We start from the raw sequence: 16,557 nt of genomic DNA on the forward strand, positions 1-16,557 counted from the left end.
AGTGATAGCGCCTTCGATGATTTATTCTCCCAAAAGACTTGAACGTGTATCTCCATTTCAGTAACCAGGTCTTGGCTTTTGTGCTGTGCCCACATGCCACCTTGATCTTGGTTTCTAGAGCAATGGCGAGCCTTTGCCTTGGGCGATTCTCTCAGGCCAGGGACTCCCGCCCCTCGACACCACAGCTACTAAGCTCAGCTCCCAGCTAGTTAACTTCTCTGCGGGGCTGGATCTGCAAGTACTGCCGGATGCAAACCCCATGGCGACCAGGCCCTGCCCTCCAGTCACTCCTGCTGTCACTCCATCCTGCACCACTGCTGCCCACCTGACTGGCTATTCAACCATCACTCCTCCCAGTGCCACATCCACTCCCTGTCTACCATCTCTATCGGAACAAGTCCCGGCTCAGCACCTGAAATTCCATAAAAGGATATCAAGTCTACATTCCAAAGAGTTCACAGTCAAAGCATATGCACTTACCCATGGTTGGCAAAAGCTCTTCTCCCAGTTTCTACTAGGGAGGCTACTAACCCAGAAATCTCAGTTGCCCCAACTCTTATTAAAAATTCAATTGCAAGAAATAAAACCTGCAGGACTCTCCCTATCTGAAGGCTATACAGTCCACTCTTTTCTCCAAATATTCTAACCTCTACGCTGAATCAAACCAGGCCATCAAAGAGCTGCAGACTTGACCCATACACACTGAACTCTGAAAGAAACCAGGCTGCTCATCATGTTGTGGTTCAAATCTCCTGGGAACACCAATTTTTATTTCACTTGGACAGACAGCAAGGAAAACAGCAAATCTAGGGCCTTTTTTTTTTCTTTAGTAACAGAAGAGCCAATTCAATGTATATAACAATGGGTCTAATTAATATGAGAGAGTAATAATTTATTCACCTCACCAAGAACATGTGCCACAGATTAAAGGAATCCGGGCGCCTGGGTGGCTCAGTCGGTTAAGCGACTGCCTTCGGCTCAGGTCATGATCCTGGAGTCTCGGGATCGAGTCCCACATCGGGCTCCCTGCTCAGCAGGGAGTCTGCTTCTCCCTCTGACCTTTCCCCCTCTCATGTGCACGCTCTCTCTCTCTCTCATTCTCGCTCTCTCAAATAAATAAATAAAATCTTAAAAAAAAAGATTAAAGGAATCCGACAACATCCTACGTTCGCATAAAGTTCCAGGTTACATTCTAGAACTTTGCATTTAACACAGATTGAATGTCCCAGGGAGAACTTGATATATCAAGAAGTTCTATCAGACAGGACTCCAGGGTGGCTCAGTTGGTTAAGCGTCTGCCTTTGGCTCAGGTCATGATTCCAGGGTCCTGGGATCAAGTCCCGCATCAGGCTCCCTGCTCAGCGAGGAGCCTGCTTCTCTCTCTGTCCCCTCCACCCGCCCCCCATGTTTGCTCTCTTGATCTCTGTCTCGCAAAAATAAACAAAAATACTTAAAAAAAAAACCTGAGGCCTATACTTTGTTTTTATTTTAACCAAGGCTAATTAATTTGAGTTTGTGATATCTATTTCCACAGTCAACTCACAGAATCACCTTTACAGAACTGCACTTTGACATCATCTTTGGCTTGACCGTGGAGAGAACCCGGACAGATCTCGACATCACGAGGGTTTTCATGCCATACTGTTCCACAAGCCACCACAGGAGAGAGAAGAGCAAAGGGGATGGTGACCAAGACACTGGGCTCTGAGCCCCTCTCCTGTTTCCACAGGGCAGCTCTGCTCTACTCTTGCTTGTTCATTTGGGTTCTGTGAGCGACGGTTTGCTGACACAGGTCTGCTGCTAAGACAGCAGGAAACCACCATACTAGGCAGAGTCGGAAGGGCTCCTGGGGAGGACCTCGCTGGCAGCAGCACACATGCTCCCCTCTCTGTGGCCCCAAAGGAGAGGTTTTCCTCAGGTTCCACTGACAAAAAAAAGCAGCGCTTCTCCTGACTAACTGGTGTGTGCTCCCGTAGAGGCACAGGTGGTCTTGTGATGAGGGTGTTTCTCCATGTGCTTTGGATGCGAGGCAGCTCACAGCCAAACTCATGGCCCGTCGACTTCTACGTGGAATAAAACCTTTGGCTGGCAATTCATTGTCCCTTACTTTGGCTCTGGCTTCATTTTTTCATATTTGTGTTTCTTTCTTTCTCTTTTTTAAGATTTTATTTATTTAGGGCACCTGGGTAGCTCAGATGGTTAAGCGTCTGCTTTCGGCTCAGGTCATGATCCCGGGGTCCTGGGATCAAGTCCCGCATCGGGCTCCCTGCTCCTTGGGAGCCTGCTTCTCCCTCTGCCTCTCTCTCTCTCTCTCTCTGTCTCTCATGAATAAATAAATTTAAAAAATCTTTAAAAAAAGATTTTATTTATTTATTTGACAGAGAGAGACAGAGAGGGAACACAAGCAGGGGGAGTAGGAGAGGTTGAAGCAGACTCCCCGCTGAGCAGGGAGCCCGATGCGGGGCTCAATCCCTGGACCCTGAGACCATGACCTCAGCCAGAGGCAGATGGTTAACCGATTGAGTCACCCAAGTGCCCTATTTATTTATTTTTAAGGAAGTACCACACCCATCGAGCCCAACACGAGGCTTGAACTCATGACCCTGAGATCAAGACCTGAACTGAGATCAAGAGCTAGAAGCTTCACCAACGGAGCCACCCAGGCGCCACCTGGCTTTGGCTTCATTTTAATCTCTCGCTTTCCTTTTTTCTTTCTTGTCACTCTGATTTCATTGCCTTCTCTCTCTCTCAATTTAATCCTGTGAATCAAAGACAGGAAGGACCACTAGAAAGAAGCCCCGCTGATCTTAACTTCTGTCTGTTTCCATGTGCCTGTGTGGGTAAGCTGCCATCTTTCACTTCCGGCCCTTCAAATCCATCTGAATCCAGACCCTGCCTGAACCCTGGTGACCATCTACCAGTCTTCTGATTTCTCACCCGCCTTGTCCCCTGGCTGGAAGCAGCTACAAACTCACACATAGGAAGCTTGCTCAAGGTTCCACCCCCGTTCCTGATCGTGAGGAAAGAAGGGTATGTGGCTAACTCAGGTCTCAAGGGTTTCCTTGTAAATAATTCATAGATTCTGCTGCTTATGACAGCAGAGTATATGCTTGCTAAGAAAAATGCAAATACAGCTGCGTAGAGTGTGAAAAAGCACTATTCCCACTACCCCAACCGCTCTCCATGGGTAACCATGTAGGCATCAAACGTTTTACTAGCAGTTTTTTCTGAAGGTGTCAAGTTTAAACAAGAGCCTCCAAGAGGAGGGAAGGTACTCACCTCCTCTCCGTATTCAACCCATTCGTCCGATTCATTCTTCCAGTACCAAATCCATTTCGTGGCAAAGACAAAATTGGTCAGCGCTGTGACAGATGAAGGTGTGGAGATGCGTCGGATAGGATTAAAATTACAAGTCATTTTCTGGAAATCGATGTCTTTATTTCCAATAGAAAAGCTGAAAGGGAGAGGTTTAAAGTTAACAGAATACTTCAGTAACCTCGATGGCCTACAGTCTGGTCTTCCCTAACAAAAACACAGAATTAAGATCTTAGAGCTGACGGGGATCTTCAAATTTTCTTTATAAAGCTCCAGGTCTTACACACAGAAGAAGAAAAAACTGAAATGCAGAGAGGGTAGGTAAGTTACCTTCTGCATATAGTTAATGATGTCACAAAATATATTCTCTCCTCAACAAATATGCTAGAATAAAATGGGCCCACAAAACAAATGATTGGCTCAATGTTAGAAACTCACGGTAGGCCAGGTTTTTCAAGTATTATTTAAATAGCTACACAGTGTGGTCTGAGATCTTTGCAGAAAGCCGGGAAGGTCAAAGTTATTTTCATAATAATATTAAGACATTATTTGCCTTTTTTTACTTTCATACTCTCATAGGTGCACAGTGGAGTTTTCCAGAGGCTACATGATGTGTGATTCTACAACAGATTAAAGAGATTTGTCAAAATATAAAACCATGTCATTCTTCTGAATGAATTTTTTGTCTCATTTTGGAAAACAGGTATTATTTATACATACATATATAGTTATTACATATAACTATTTATAATTATATAAGCATAGTTATATAAAAATATGGTATTTGTTACCATAAATGAGTTTATTATCGTTATTTTTCAATGAATCCATAAATATTGAATTCTTCTCAGTCTCGATATTTATTTTTTATTTATTATTATTATTTTTTAGAGATTTTTATTTATTTATTTGAGAGAGACAGCCCAAGAGGGGGTAGGGTTAACCAACTGAGCCACCCAGGCGCCCCGAGGGGGTAGGGTTAGAGGGAGAAGCAGACTCCCTGTTGAGCAGGAAGCCCGATGTGGGACTTGATCCCAGGACTCCAGGATCATGACCTGAGCCAAAGGCAGTCGCTTAACCAACTGAGCCACCCAGGTGGCCCTCAGTTTTGATTTTTAATATGGTAAATATTGACAGCTATAATTCACATAAACAGAAGTTTTTTGGGATCCTCAATATATCTGAAGGCTGTAGAGGGTTCCTGAGACCAACAAGTTTGAAAATTATTGCTCTAAGAAACACCTCCTAAATCCATGGTTCTCAATGAGGAAGTTTTGTCCCCCAGGGAATGGTTAGCAATGTTGAAAGATATTTTTGGTTATCACAACAGGAATCTAGTGGATAAAGGCCAAGAATGCTCCTAAACAGCCCCCCCAAGACAAATAATTATCTAGCCCCAAAAGTCAAGAGCGCTAAGGTTGAGAAACCAGCTTCAGATACGGAGGGGGTGGAGGGGAAGAAACACACCTCCGAACAAGAAAGTAGCTGATGCTACCCTCTAGTGGCAAAACGCAGTAACACAGAATCTCCACCAAAAATTCACTATAAAAGGATGGCATGTAAGCAATTGCCCCGCCCCACCCCACCCCCGCGAAGAATTTCCTTGTAACAGAAAGAGGAGGAGGAAGAAACAGAATCATAAATACAGAAAGCAAACTGGTGTTGCCAGAGGGGAGGGGGTTGGGGGATGGGCAAAATATGTGAAGGGGAGTAAAAGGCACAAACTTCCAGTTATAAAATAAGTCACAGGAATGAAAAGTACAGCACAGGAAATAAGAAAAAAAAAGAATTTCCTTTATAAAACTAGGATGCACTTTCTTTTTTTTTTTTAAAGATTTATTTATTTATTTGACAGAGAGATGCACAGCGAGAGAGGGAACACAAGCAGGGGGAGAGGGAGAGGGAGAAGTAGGCTCCCCACCGAGCAGGGAGCCCAATGCAGGGCTCCATCCCAGGACCCTGGGATCAGGACCCGAGCCGAAGGCAGACACTTAACGACTGAGCCACCCAGGCGCCCCTAGGATGCACTTTCTAAATATGAATATGGTCGTGAGTGGTATCACCCAGTTCACCCCTGGCAGAAACAGAAACGTAAGGCGTCCTCTTAGATACCCCCAGAAGAGAGAAATTAGCAAACATAAAGGAAGATATAAAAATGCTCAAGCAGACAACAGAATTCTGCACTAGAACTATTTGAAATTAGTCAAGCCGTGTTCTACAGCTATCAGATTAAGCCACAGGCTCTTTTGCACTACACTCATCATACTTGTGTTAATGCTACTGAGTTCCCAGTACTACAAACCGACCCCTGCAGGACACAGTGATGATAACTGGATCACTGTTTATATCACATGAGTTAGGAAACAGTCCCAGAACCCCTAGTATTAGCCAGGCTCTTCGTGACTTCAATTCTAGCTCATGTTTTTCTTCATGAACTCAGCAGGCATCTGCCATTTTTTTTATCTCAAGAGGTACGTGAAACTTGAATGGGATTCTGAAGGAAAATGGTTTTTTCTTCTCGCCGTAAGCCTAGCACTATGCTTTCTTTTGATGATGCTGTGGACCTCACAAGCCAGAGTCTGGTCACCAACTTACGTGCGGATTTGGGGGTCACAATAGGCCTTCTCAATATTCTCCATGGGCTGGAGGTCCATCCAGGTGTTTGCAAGCCGCATCTGCCACCGGTAAGGGAGGTGGAAGTGAACTTTGTTGCAGTTTTCTACAAAGACAGAGAGGAGGTCTGAGGGTCTGTTCAATGGGGGTTCTTACCAATTCAACCAAGTTCACTGCTGACTTTCCCCAGTAAGGCCTGCTTTTCCTGTCCTGCCAGACCTGCATGGAAGCCCATTTCCAGTCTACGCCTTTGCCCATGCTGGTTCCTGCCCACACTGCCCCACATCCGTATCTTCAGCTCCCCTTGTCACCAATAGAGACTCGTCAGAAAACAAAAATTCCCCACTTCCCAAAGAGTCACTTTATCTGCATGGAAATCTAACATCATTCTAGCATCCACAACTGTATGCATTTCCTTGGCGCCTTGGCCTAAGATTCGGCTCTTCCAGAAAGATTCACCCTCACTCATTTCACTCTGTTCTGATCTGACTTGTATTTTGTATGCTCTCTCTCAAATAAATAAATAAAGCTTTAAAAATAAAATAAAATAAAACCACAAGAGGCAGGTTCAGACATCCCGGGGAAAATCATAGAGCCGCACTGCCCGCGGTCTGGTGGATTGAAAATTATACAACCATTCGTGACAGTCCATATCTCACGCCCATTAGAATGGCCGCTCTAAAACCAAACCAACACAAAACAGAAGCAAGTGTTGGCAAGGAGATGGAGAAACTTGAACCCTTGTGCATTGCTACAGAAAACGTAAAACGGTGCAGCTGCTATAGAAAATGGTGTGGCAGCTTCTTGAAACATTAAACGTAGAATTATCAAAACACATTTTTTTTATTTTTTATTTTATTTATTTGTTGGAGAGAGAGCGTGCGTGTGCAATCAGGGTGAGAGGCAGGCAGAGGGAGAAGCAGACGCCCCGCTGAGTGGGGAACCAGATGTGGGGCTCGATCCTGGGACTCCGGGATCACGACCTGAGCTGAAGGCAGATGCTTAACCGACCGAGCCACCCAGGCGCCTTCCAAAACAAATTTTTTAGATAAACACCGAATTACCATAATATCCGGCAATTCCACTTCTGGGTGTATATCCCAAAAGAAGTGAAAGCAAGGTCCTGAGCAGATCTCACACATCCAGGCTGATGGCAGCATTATTCACAACAGCCAAAAGGTAGAAGCAACTCAAATATCCATTCACAGACGATCGGATAAACAAAATGTGGCATGTATGCACAATAAAATATGATTTGGCCTTAAAAAGGAAAAGGAAATTCTCATACAGGAAATCCTCTTTCACAAGGATGAAACCTGAGGACGTGACACAAAGTGAAATCGGCCACTATCACAAAGAGACAAATACCGTGGGATTCTACTCCTGAGGGACCTCCAGTCGTCCTCCTCAGAGAAACAAAAACTAGAACCGTGGCTGCCAGGGACTGGAGACGGGGTGGTGGGTAAAGAGCTGCTGTTCCAAGGGCAGCAGGGTTTTAGTTTTGTCAGACAACAAAGAGTTCTGGAGATTGGTTGAACAATAATGTGACTCTAACCTTACTGACCTATACACTTAAAAATGACTAGGAGAGGGGCGCCTGGGTGGCTCGGTCAGTTAGGCGTCTGCCTTCGGCTCAGGTCATGACCCCGGGGTCCTGGGATCGAGCCCCCCCTTCTGGCTCCCCGCTCAGTGGGAAGCCTGCTTCCCCCTCTCCCGCTCCCCCTGCTCGTGTGCACGTCACTCTCTCTCTCTCAAATAAATAAATAAAATCTTTTAAAAAAATGATTAGGATAGTAAAATCTATGCTAGGTGTATTTTACCACAATTAAAAAGAAAAAAAAAAAACATTTAAGTTAAAGACTTAGGATTTCAAGAACACAGGGCAGAATCTTCCTTTTGAGTCTAAGACCACTAAGGGGTCAAACAGAGGAATCCAGTGTGATGCCTGGGCCCGGGGCAGCCACGTGAAAGTGAGCAGGTGGTGTCACGCTGGGAGGACAGCCGTCTGTCCCGGACACAGTTCCACGGGACACAGCTCTGTAGGAAGCTGGAGGGAGGGGACAGTGAAGGGTGTGGCTCCTCGCCTGGAAGGACACACAGTCTGTGGAGTGAAGGACTCTCAGTACACGCGTGAGGAACAACTGCAAAAAGCCCATGGCCCAGAAGAGACACGATGCCCAAAGGACAGGACATGAACTGCGCGAGTGTGTCGGCGGGGATACTTTTAGCTTTTGGATTTGTTTTTTGCTTGTTTGCTTTTAGTATATGAAAAGAGGGCCCCTGACAAAGTATAATATTTCACTTAAAAGTGAACACGAAAGGAGAAAGTATAATATCATGCAGTGGTCAAGAACCTAGGCTGGCTGGGCAATTTAGAGTCAAAACCCAAGTTGGCTACTCTGACCTCTTAGTACCTCTGGTTTCCACATCTATAAAATGGGTTAACAACAGAACCTGCTTCTAGGGTTGACGTGAAGTTTAAAGACGATGCACATAAGTTTCTTGGCAATGCATCTAATATACGGCAAACGCTCAGTAAATGTTGGCTTCTAGAAAGTCCCTAAGTTACCCACCAACTTGACAATCCCCACACAGATGGTCAAGACAAATTTCCTTCGAGCCACTATCATCCATCCTGGAAGAGCCGGTACTCTCAACGTCCGATGCAGAATCTATAAAACAAAAGAAGATGCGCGTATGCTGATCTTAGTGTTTAGACCAAAAATCAAGATACCTGATCTCACAACGGGAAAAAGTGTCTGTAACTAGCACCATGTTCGAGAAAATTCGTGTGTTGCTCATGAAAGCCCAGACAGCCCCTCCATCAAAGCAAACATGGATGTTCGGGTCATGTGAGAGGTATGTCTATTGCTTAAACCATGACCAAACTACTCCTGTTCTCAGTAAATGTGGCAGCTTACTCCACATGGCTCAAGTGTCAGTACTTGAATCTTCCCATCAGCCTCCTCACCGGTACCACCCCTTAACCAAACCCTCCAACTCTATGCCCTTTAGTAACTACTGGGGAACATCCACAAAGAGGCCACCAGCCACAACAGTTCTGCTGTCGACACAAGACATGGGGCCCCCTTTGTCCTTCGGTGACTTACACAGAGCACATCTTGGGGTCCTTGCAAGCTCACTGGCAGAGTTCTGACCATGGCTTGCATAGGCTGCAGCTCTGTTGCTTGAGGAGGGTGTGGAAGGTGGCATCTTGGACTGAGTACGGACTTGTGAGGTGGGGACAGTGGTCTCCCGAGGTGTCGGCAGGACCTGGGTTTTCAGACTCTGACTTCCAAAGCACATCGCATTTTTATCCCCTCTGAATGTCCGTGTGAAGTCAAAACCGGTGGCACCAGCTGTATTGACTTTGATGGTTTCATCCGCCACTTGACTAGAGCCATTTAGTGCACCGTGGACAGATTTATTAGCCCAAATTGTCTTCTCTCCGTATTGACTGTTAACAGATGCCACTGTCGGATCATCGCCATCTGTGATTTTGCCAGTGGTTTGGAGATTACTGTGCGTGGTTCCGGTGTCCCGATTCCTAGGCAACGGTTTTTCCCTCTGTCTACTGGTTGCGGTTTTGTGATTGAAAGGTCTTGTGGAACTTATATCTGTGGCCATTCCATCAACATTATTATTAAAAAGTGGGACATACTGGACATTTTGTTTCCCACCTCTGCCCTCGGTGTTCACGCCGTCCGAGGAGAGCATGCCCACGCTCTTTCTGTCGGTTATGGCATCAGGTGTTTGTGGAGAACCTAGAGGACAGCCAGGGGCAGCTTGACTCTGAGGAAACAAATTCTCTCTACCAGTGCCTTTGCCATTCAGCCAGGTTGCAGGGCCCTTCTGGTTGGAAGCAGGCACTGAATCAGAAGGGAAGTAAATGCTACCTTGATTCCCATAACAGAGATCTTCTGGGCTGCCATTCTCTGAAAAATGCAGGCTTCCTCCCACTTGATCTCTTCCTCTGAGATTATCAGCCTGAGGCGGGACCGGGGAGGGCTGAGGGCCATCCTGACTTCCCAAACGCACGAACCTGTGGGCCAGGTCCTCTACGGGCACGTCATCCAGGGGAGGCTTGTGGCCGATTTGATTTGGAGCAGGTGTGCAGGACTTTGGAGTAGGAGCTGAAGCCGATGGAAGAAATTCTGTACTTCCCTGAAATGATCGGTCTCTGCTCTTGCTTCTACCTCTGTAGGCCGGGTCTCTACGATAGGCCGGAGGAGCTGGGAAAAGAAAAACGAAACCAGGAAAATGAGCGCTAACAGGTTTGGGTTCTCACCGCAGTTCTTCCTCAGCTTTTCCAAGTTCACCATCTGAGTTCTGTCAAATTACGCGTCCCAATCTGGTGTGTAAAAATCTTGAGAAGGGTGTTAAAGATGATGAAGGAATCTGCTTTTCTGCTGGAGGAGCAGGAAACACCACCCCCATGGCCTAAGGATGAGAGTCAGAGTGACCCTGGCTCTTCTCGACTTCTCTCCCAGGTCTCCGATGAAACCCCCAAGCCCCAAACTCTCAGGTGGGGCTTGTCCACTATGCTCTGGTTCAAAGTCAACATTCATCGCTATGGCGAACAGAGATGCACAGGAGTGCGAGTCAGGGAGGATTTTCAAGTCATTTAGATTTTGCCCATATTGTGATGAAGGTCCCCAAGCAAATTCAGGATCCATAAATAAATAAATAAATAAATAAATAAATAAATAAATAAAACCATAGTGTAAAGGTCTGATTCCATTTAAACTAGAAGTTCTTCCACAGTCCTTCATCTAGTCCCCAAATGCCCAAGCTTAAGTGAGAAATGTCAAAAAGAATTAGCCTCTCTCAAGAAATCTGATGAGTCACACTCCCTGGGAAGAGGGAATGAGTGAGCATGCGTGTTTGTGAGTGCGTGTGGGGTAGGCGTGTGTGTGGTGTGTATTGTGCTGGGTGTGGGTGCATACATGAGGGGTATATGTGTATAAGACGTGTCTGTGTGGTGTACGTGCATGAGGGGTGTGCGTATGTGAAAGAGAGAGATGTAGTTGGCGTGTGCGATGTGTCTGTCAGTAAGATGTGCATGTGTTATGTGTGGTGTGAGGTATGTGTGTATGGTGTGAATGCATGTGTGTGTGTGTGCCGTGTACAAGTGTGTGGTCCAAGCATATATGTGTGGTACGTGTGTTGTGTGTACGTGTGTGTGGCATATGAGCCGTGCTACTGTGTGTGGAGAAGGGGAGAGAGAGAGCCTTCCTCTTCCAAACTCAGAGAGCAGCAGTAATAGAGTAAAAGCAAACATCCTTCTCCTGCCAACAAAATAATTAAGTAAATTAACCAGAAGGGATAATAAATAAAGATCTCTCTCACGTACAATGAATTTATATTGGGAAACTATGCCAGAAAACAACCCTCGAGAGGTTCCCCTCCTCTGTTCAGACAGCATTGTGATGTGGGAGAAAAAACACCAGAGGAGGGACCAGAACACATTAGTTCTGCTGCTACCTAGTGCTGTGAGGCCTTGGAAACATCCTTTTTATTTATTTATAATAAAAATGATTTAAGACTGCTTGCAATAAAAGTCATTTAAAATTTCTGAGCCTCGGGGCGCCTGGATGGCATATAGTCAGTTAAGCATCCAATTCTTGATTTTGGCTCAGGTCATGATCTCAGGGTCCCGGGTTCAAGCCCTGCATTGGGCTCCACGCTCAGCATAGAGTCTGCTTGAGATTCTCTCTCTCTCTCTCTCTCTCTCTCTCTCGCTGTCCCTCCCACTCATGCTGTCTCTCTTTAAAATAAATAAATAAAATCCTAAAAAATAAATATAAATAAATAAAATTTCTGAGCCTCCGTCTCCTTATCAATTAAATAAGGCTAATAATACACCTCTCTTTCTTCATAGCTTTGCTGTCAGGAACAATGATGAGATATTTTTGGTGAAAAATCCCTGCTTAATTATAAAGCATTTCTCAAATATAAGGAGGTGTAATTATTTATTATGTAATACAGAATCTTCGAATTATGTATTCTATTTGCTTTATAAAATTCACCCCTCTCACATCCATTTCACAAAGGCTCAAAAAATTGCAAGGGTTAATATCATTAAACAATGTGAAAATGATTCAGGAATAGACCCGATCACTTCACACCCATCAGGGTGGCTGTTCACCTAAAAACCGAAAATAACACGTATTGATGAGGAAGTGGAGAAACTAGAAGGAACCCTTGTGCACTGATGGTGGGAATACAAAATGGCGGAGCTGCTGTGAAAATGGGATGACAGTTTCTCAAAAAATTAAACCTAGAATGACCATGTGATCCAGCAACTCCACTTCCAGGTGCATAACCAAAAAAAACTGAAAGCAAGGCCTCAAGCAGATATTTGTATACCCATGTTCATAGCAGTATTACTCACAATAGCTAAAGGTAGAAGCAACTCAAGTACCCAACCAGGAATGAACGGATAAGCAAAACGTGGCATACACATATAGTGGAATGTTATGCAAAGCGAAATAAGCCAGTGTTACCAAAAGGCAAATAACCTACAATTCTATCTATATTTGGCACCTAGAGTAGTCATATTTGTGGAAACAGAAAGTCAAACGGTGGTTGCCAGGGGTTGGGCGGAGGAGGGAAGGAGGTATTTCATAGGTATAGAGTTTCAGTTCTGCAGGATGAAGTGAATTTTAGAGATTGGCTGCAAAACAGTGTGAGTGCACTTAATGCCAATGAACACTCAAAAATGGCTCAGATGTGGGGCACCTGGGTGGCTCAGTCGTTGGGCGTCTGCCTTTGGCTCAGGTCATGATCCCAGGGTCCTGGGATCAAGTCCCGCATCGGGCTCCTTGCTCAGCGGGAAGCCTGCTTCTCCCTCTCCCACTCCCCCTGCTTGTGTTCCCTCTCTCGCTGTGTCACTGTTTGTCAAATAAATAAATAAAATCTTAAAAAAAAAAAAGGCTAGATGGCAAATTTTGTTAGGTATATTTTTACCGCAATTTTTAAATTATATATAATATTGTTTAGAGAGTCTTTTTTTTTTTCCAAAGGAAGGACATGCTGTAACATGGGTTGGATGAACCTTGAAGACACTATGGAAGTGAAATAAGCTCATCACAAAAGTATAAATCCTATATAACTCCCCTTCTGTGAGGATGCTGCAGAGGTCAAATTCACAGAGACAGAAAACAGAATGGCAAGTTGCCAGGGGTGGGCACAGGAAGGAATGGGGTTATTGTTTACTGGGTATGGAGTTTTAGTTTGGGAAGATGGGAAAAGTTCTGGGGATGGATGGTGGTGATGGCCGACAACAGTGTGAACTGTTGTAACTACACTTAAAAAATGGTTAAAAGGATCAATTTTATGTTATCTCTTACCAGAACACAAAAGGTAAAAATAAAATACATTTTTAAAGAAACAGTACTGAGGACTGTGAATTAAATTGTGTAGAGTTTTGCATTAATGCTGGGTTTCCTGTATTAATTGTATTGTGGTTATGGAAGAGAGTGGCCCTGTTTTAAGGAAGTGCATGCTTATATACACAGGTGTGGGGGCTCCTGATGACCGCATACCTCAAACGGTCTCCCCAAAAAATGGTATATGTGTGCGTGTCAGTGTTGATATGTGCACAAAGATCGAGAGAAAGTGACAAAACAATGGCAACAAAATGTTACTGGGATAAAATGTTAACAGCTAGTGGAAAAAAAAAAGATTAGCTTTTAGAAAAATGATAAACATTTTAACAAATTGGGGGGTTGGATAGTACTTAGCATGAAAATCAAATTGCAAAATTGCATATATACTATGATTATAATGAAGTAAAAATTATGCATACATATAGACAATGTCTGAAAGCAACAATAGTCTCACGTGGTGAGACAGAATGATTATAGGTGAAGTTACACTTCCCTTGTGATTTTGTTTATTTCTGTTTCTTCTGTTAAAGAAAACATTGAAAGCAGTTACCTCTGTGCCCAGAGTGTTTCTTTGGGCTGTGCTTGCTGTTGCAGATGTCCTGGATGTTTTGAACCACGCTGGAGCTGAGCCCATGCTCCCTCATGATGGCCAGCACCCTTCTGTCCATCAGATTATGGGACCTGAGGCAGTTGGTATAACCACAGTTCCCTCGGGTGAAGTGCTCACAGATGTGGAGCCTTTCACACTGTGGATACTTATCACAAACCACTCTTCGACCCTCTCCCTTATAATTTTTGCATATCTGCAGAAGAGAGAAACAAACAATAGCCAGACACCATACACCTTCCCACATCAGCCACACAGTCATTAAGGAAAGTCTAAGTCAACAAAAATGTTGACAGTAAGGAGAGATATACCAAAGGAAAAAAAAATACATGTGTCTTCCACAGTCTACAATGAGTTGTATTCAGCTGATGATTTATTGGGGGTAGAAGAGGCCTGCAAACTAACTAAATGAGGCATGAATTTAATAACCTTTTGGAAGAATCAAAATAAGATGGCCATGGCCAGCTACAGGTAGGACCAAACAGGACCCAAAGGGAGCCCTACATTACAAAGGAACCCCAAAGAGGAAGGCTACCAAGTCATTCTGTAATTAAAAGGAAGTGTGGGGGGCACCTGGCCGGCTCAGATGGTGGAGCATGTGACTCTTGATCTCAGGATTATGTTCAAGGCCCACACTGGGTGTAGAGATTACTTAAAAAGAAAATCTTCAAAACAAAAAAGGACATGCGGGTCTTACTTGGCAGCTGTTGTCTCTGCTAGGCAGAACGTGACAAGGCTTCTCAAAAGGTCAACTAAAGAAGGTAATTTTTCTATTTCTTTGTAAATAGCTCTGCAGACGCATAGTTCTTACTGAAAAGAGGGCATACGTATTTTTTACTCAAGTACTGTCACGGGGGCCAGACAGTCTGATGCAGGACTGGAAGAAACAGATTTCAAAGTCCCCAGCCACAGCCCTAGAACCGTCTACGTGACCTCCCCTGAATTACCTACTCCCCTGTCTCTGTTTCCTTTGCTGTGAAGGAGGAAAACATTTGCTCTGTCCCCCTAATCCAAGTTATTGAGCAGATTAAATAATAAAATATGTAAACGTGTTGTGCAAAATATAAAATGAGCTGCGAAATGTTTGATTCATTACATAAAAGAATCCCAAAGATCAAAACATTTATAAGTTGTTTCAATAGACTAAGCAAACCAGATCAGCGTGGTTTACTGCAATCTAGGGCTTGAAGTGTGGTCCCCAGAACAGCAACATCAGCGCCACCTGGAGACTTATCAGAAATGCAAAACCTCAGACCCCGCCCCGTATCTACAGTCAGAGTCACCAGAGGTGGGGCTCAGCACTCTGGTTTAGCAAACCCTCCAGGGGATTCCGAGGCTCACTAAAGTTTGAGAGCCAGTGTCCTCCAGAAAAAGAACAACTAGCAACTTCACAAATGATACTTCGGTTAACAATCCTAGGACTGTTCTAATGCGTAGATAAGAATGCTCCTGGCCTTGACTGGGGCGGGACAAATAACAGCATTTCTACCTTTAATAAGCACCTTTAAATTTTACAGACTTATAAACCAGGAAGTCAGGTGTGCCTGATGCTTGTATGTTCTCACAGGGCAAGGCAAAGTGAGACAGTGTGAGCACTCTGAGGTTTTTAGGGCAGGAGTGTGTCTTGTCCACTGCTGCCTCCAAGATTTAACTCAGTGCCTACCACTTGCAGGCACTCCTAAATGTTAGTCGAATGAATGCACAACAGCAAATGAAGTGAGACCCAGAAGGATTACCTGCTTTGTGCAAGATCACACAAGTAGTCGGTGGCAGAGTCAGGACTGTGAAACTACTCAGCTTACTCTTATGTTAAGAAAGCAGGAATGGACAATATGCAAATGAATGAGTGTGGCTGGGTTCCAACAAAACCTTATTTGTAAAACCAGGTGGCAGGCCGGATTTGGCCCCTAGGCCATAGTTTGATGACCTTGGATCTAGACTGTCAAGTGACAAGAAATAAAATTATATTTTCTTTGAATCACTATATTCTGGGGTGTCTTTGGTGCAACAGCTTTGCCTATCCCCTCAACCAATATACCCTATCATCTTCCAAAACCTCAATCCAAAGACCATCTCCTTCCAAGAAGCTGCCTAGATGGACAGCATCCACTAGTCCTACCACTGTATCTTCAGATCACCTCAAATAGGAAGGAAATTGCTGGAATCTTTAGGTCACTTGGCAACAGCCAGCTGTTGATGGCTATCTGCAGAGTCTGGTGGTAACTTTGAGTCTTTTGTGCTCCTCTCCCAACACATCCATGACACAACGCTGCCAATCATACTCTCTTTGCTGCTCAAACTAAGGAATCATAACTTACCTCAGGCATAAAAAAAGGGTCACTTTGGACGAGGAGCACTGCTAATTCCTCTTTGTTCAGTCCAGAGAGCTCATGGTTTTTCAAGATCTTGAAGTTCTCTTCTGAGAGAACGTTGTGAGAATATTTGCACAAATTCCTGGAATAAAACAACAATTGTCAGTGTTTCCACTTCACAGAAGTGAAGAGAAACAAATCATCCAGGGAACTTTTCAGTTATCAATTCCCACATCCTCTGGTAACTAATCCTGCTTAGAGAACACACTTTAAAAATATAAATTGATGAAACACCTAAATGGGGGTACAGGGGATGTAT

At 44.4% G+C, this 16,557-nt stretch overlaps 1 protein-coding gene across 2 annotated transcripts in view; it reads right to left on the bottom strand.

Annotated features, from left to right (window-relative positions):
• The window catches only part of ZC3HAV1 (zinc finger CCCH-type containing, antiviral 1), a 56,641-nt gene that overhangs the window by 21,284 nt on the left and 18,800 nt on the right, over positions 1–16,557 (bottom strand). For both annotated transcript variants that reach the window (XM_028106394.2, XM_088018461.1), the window contains 6 exons: positions 16,245–16,380; positions 13,870–14,122; positions 9,039–10,160; positions 8,502–8,600; positions 5,911–6,034; positions 3,280–3,454 (listed from right to left, as the gene is read on the bottom strand). In XM_028106394.2, coding sequence (XP_027962195.1) covers positions 3,280–3,454; positions 5,911–6,034; positions 8,502–8,600; positions 9,039–10,160; positions 13,870–14,122; positions 16,245–16,380 — 1,909 coding nt within the window. The remainder of the gene's footprint in view (positions 1–3,279; positions 3,455–5,910; positions 6,035–8,501; positions 8,601–9,038; positions 10,161–13,869; positions 14,123–16,244; positions 16,381–16,557) is intronic.

This window comes from Eumetopias jubatus, unplaced genomic scaffold, assembly GCF_037043125.1.
Source record: "Eumetopias jubatus isolate StellerSeaLion01/CBP00866 unplaced genomic scaffold, mEumJub1_p1.0 scaffold_14, whole genome shotgun sequence".
NCBI lineage: Eukaryota > Metazoa > Chordata > Mammalia > Carnivora > Otariidae > Eumetopias > Eumetopias jubatus.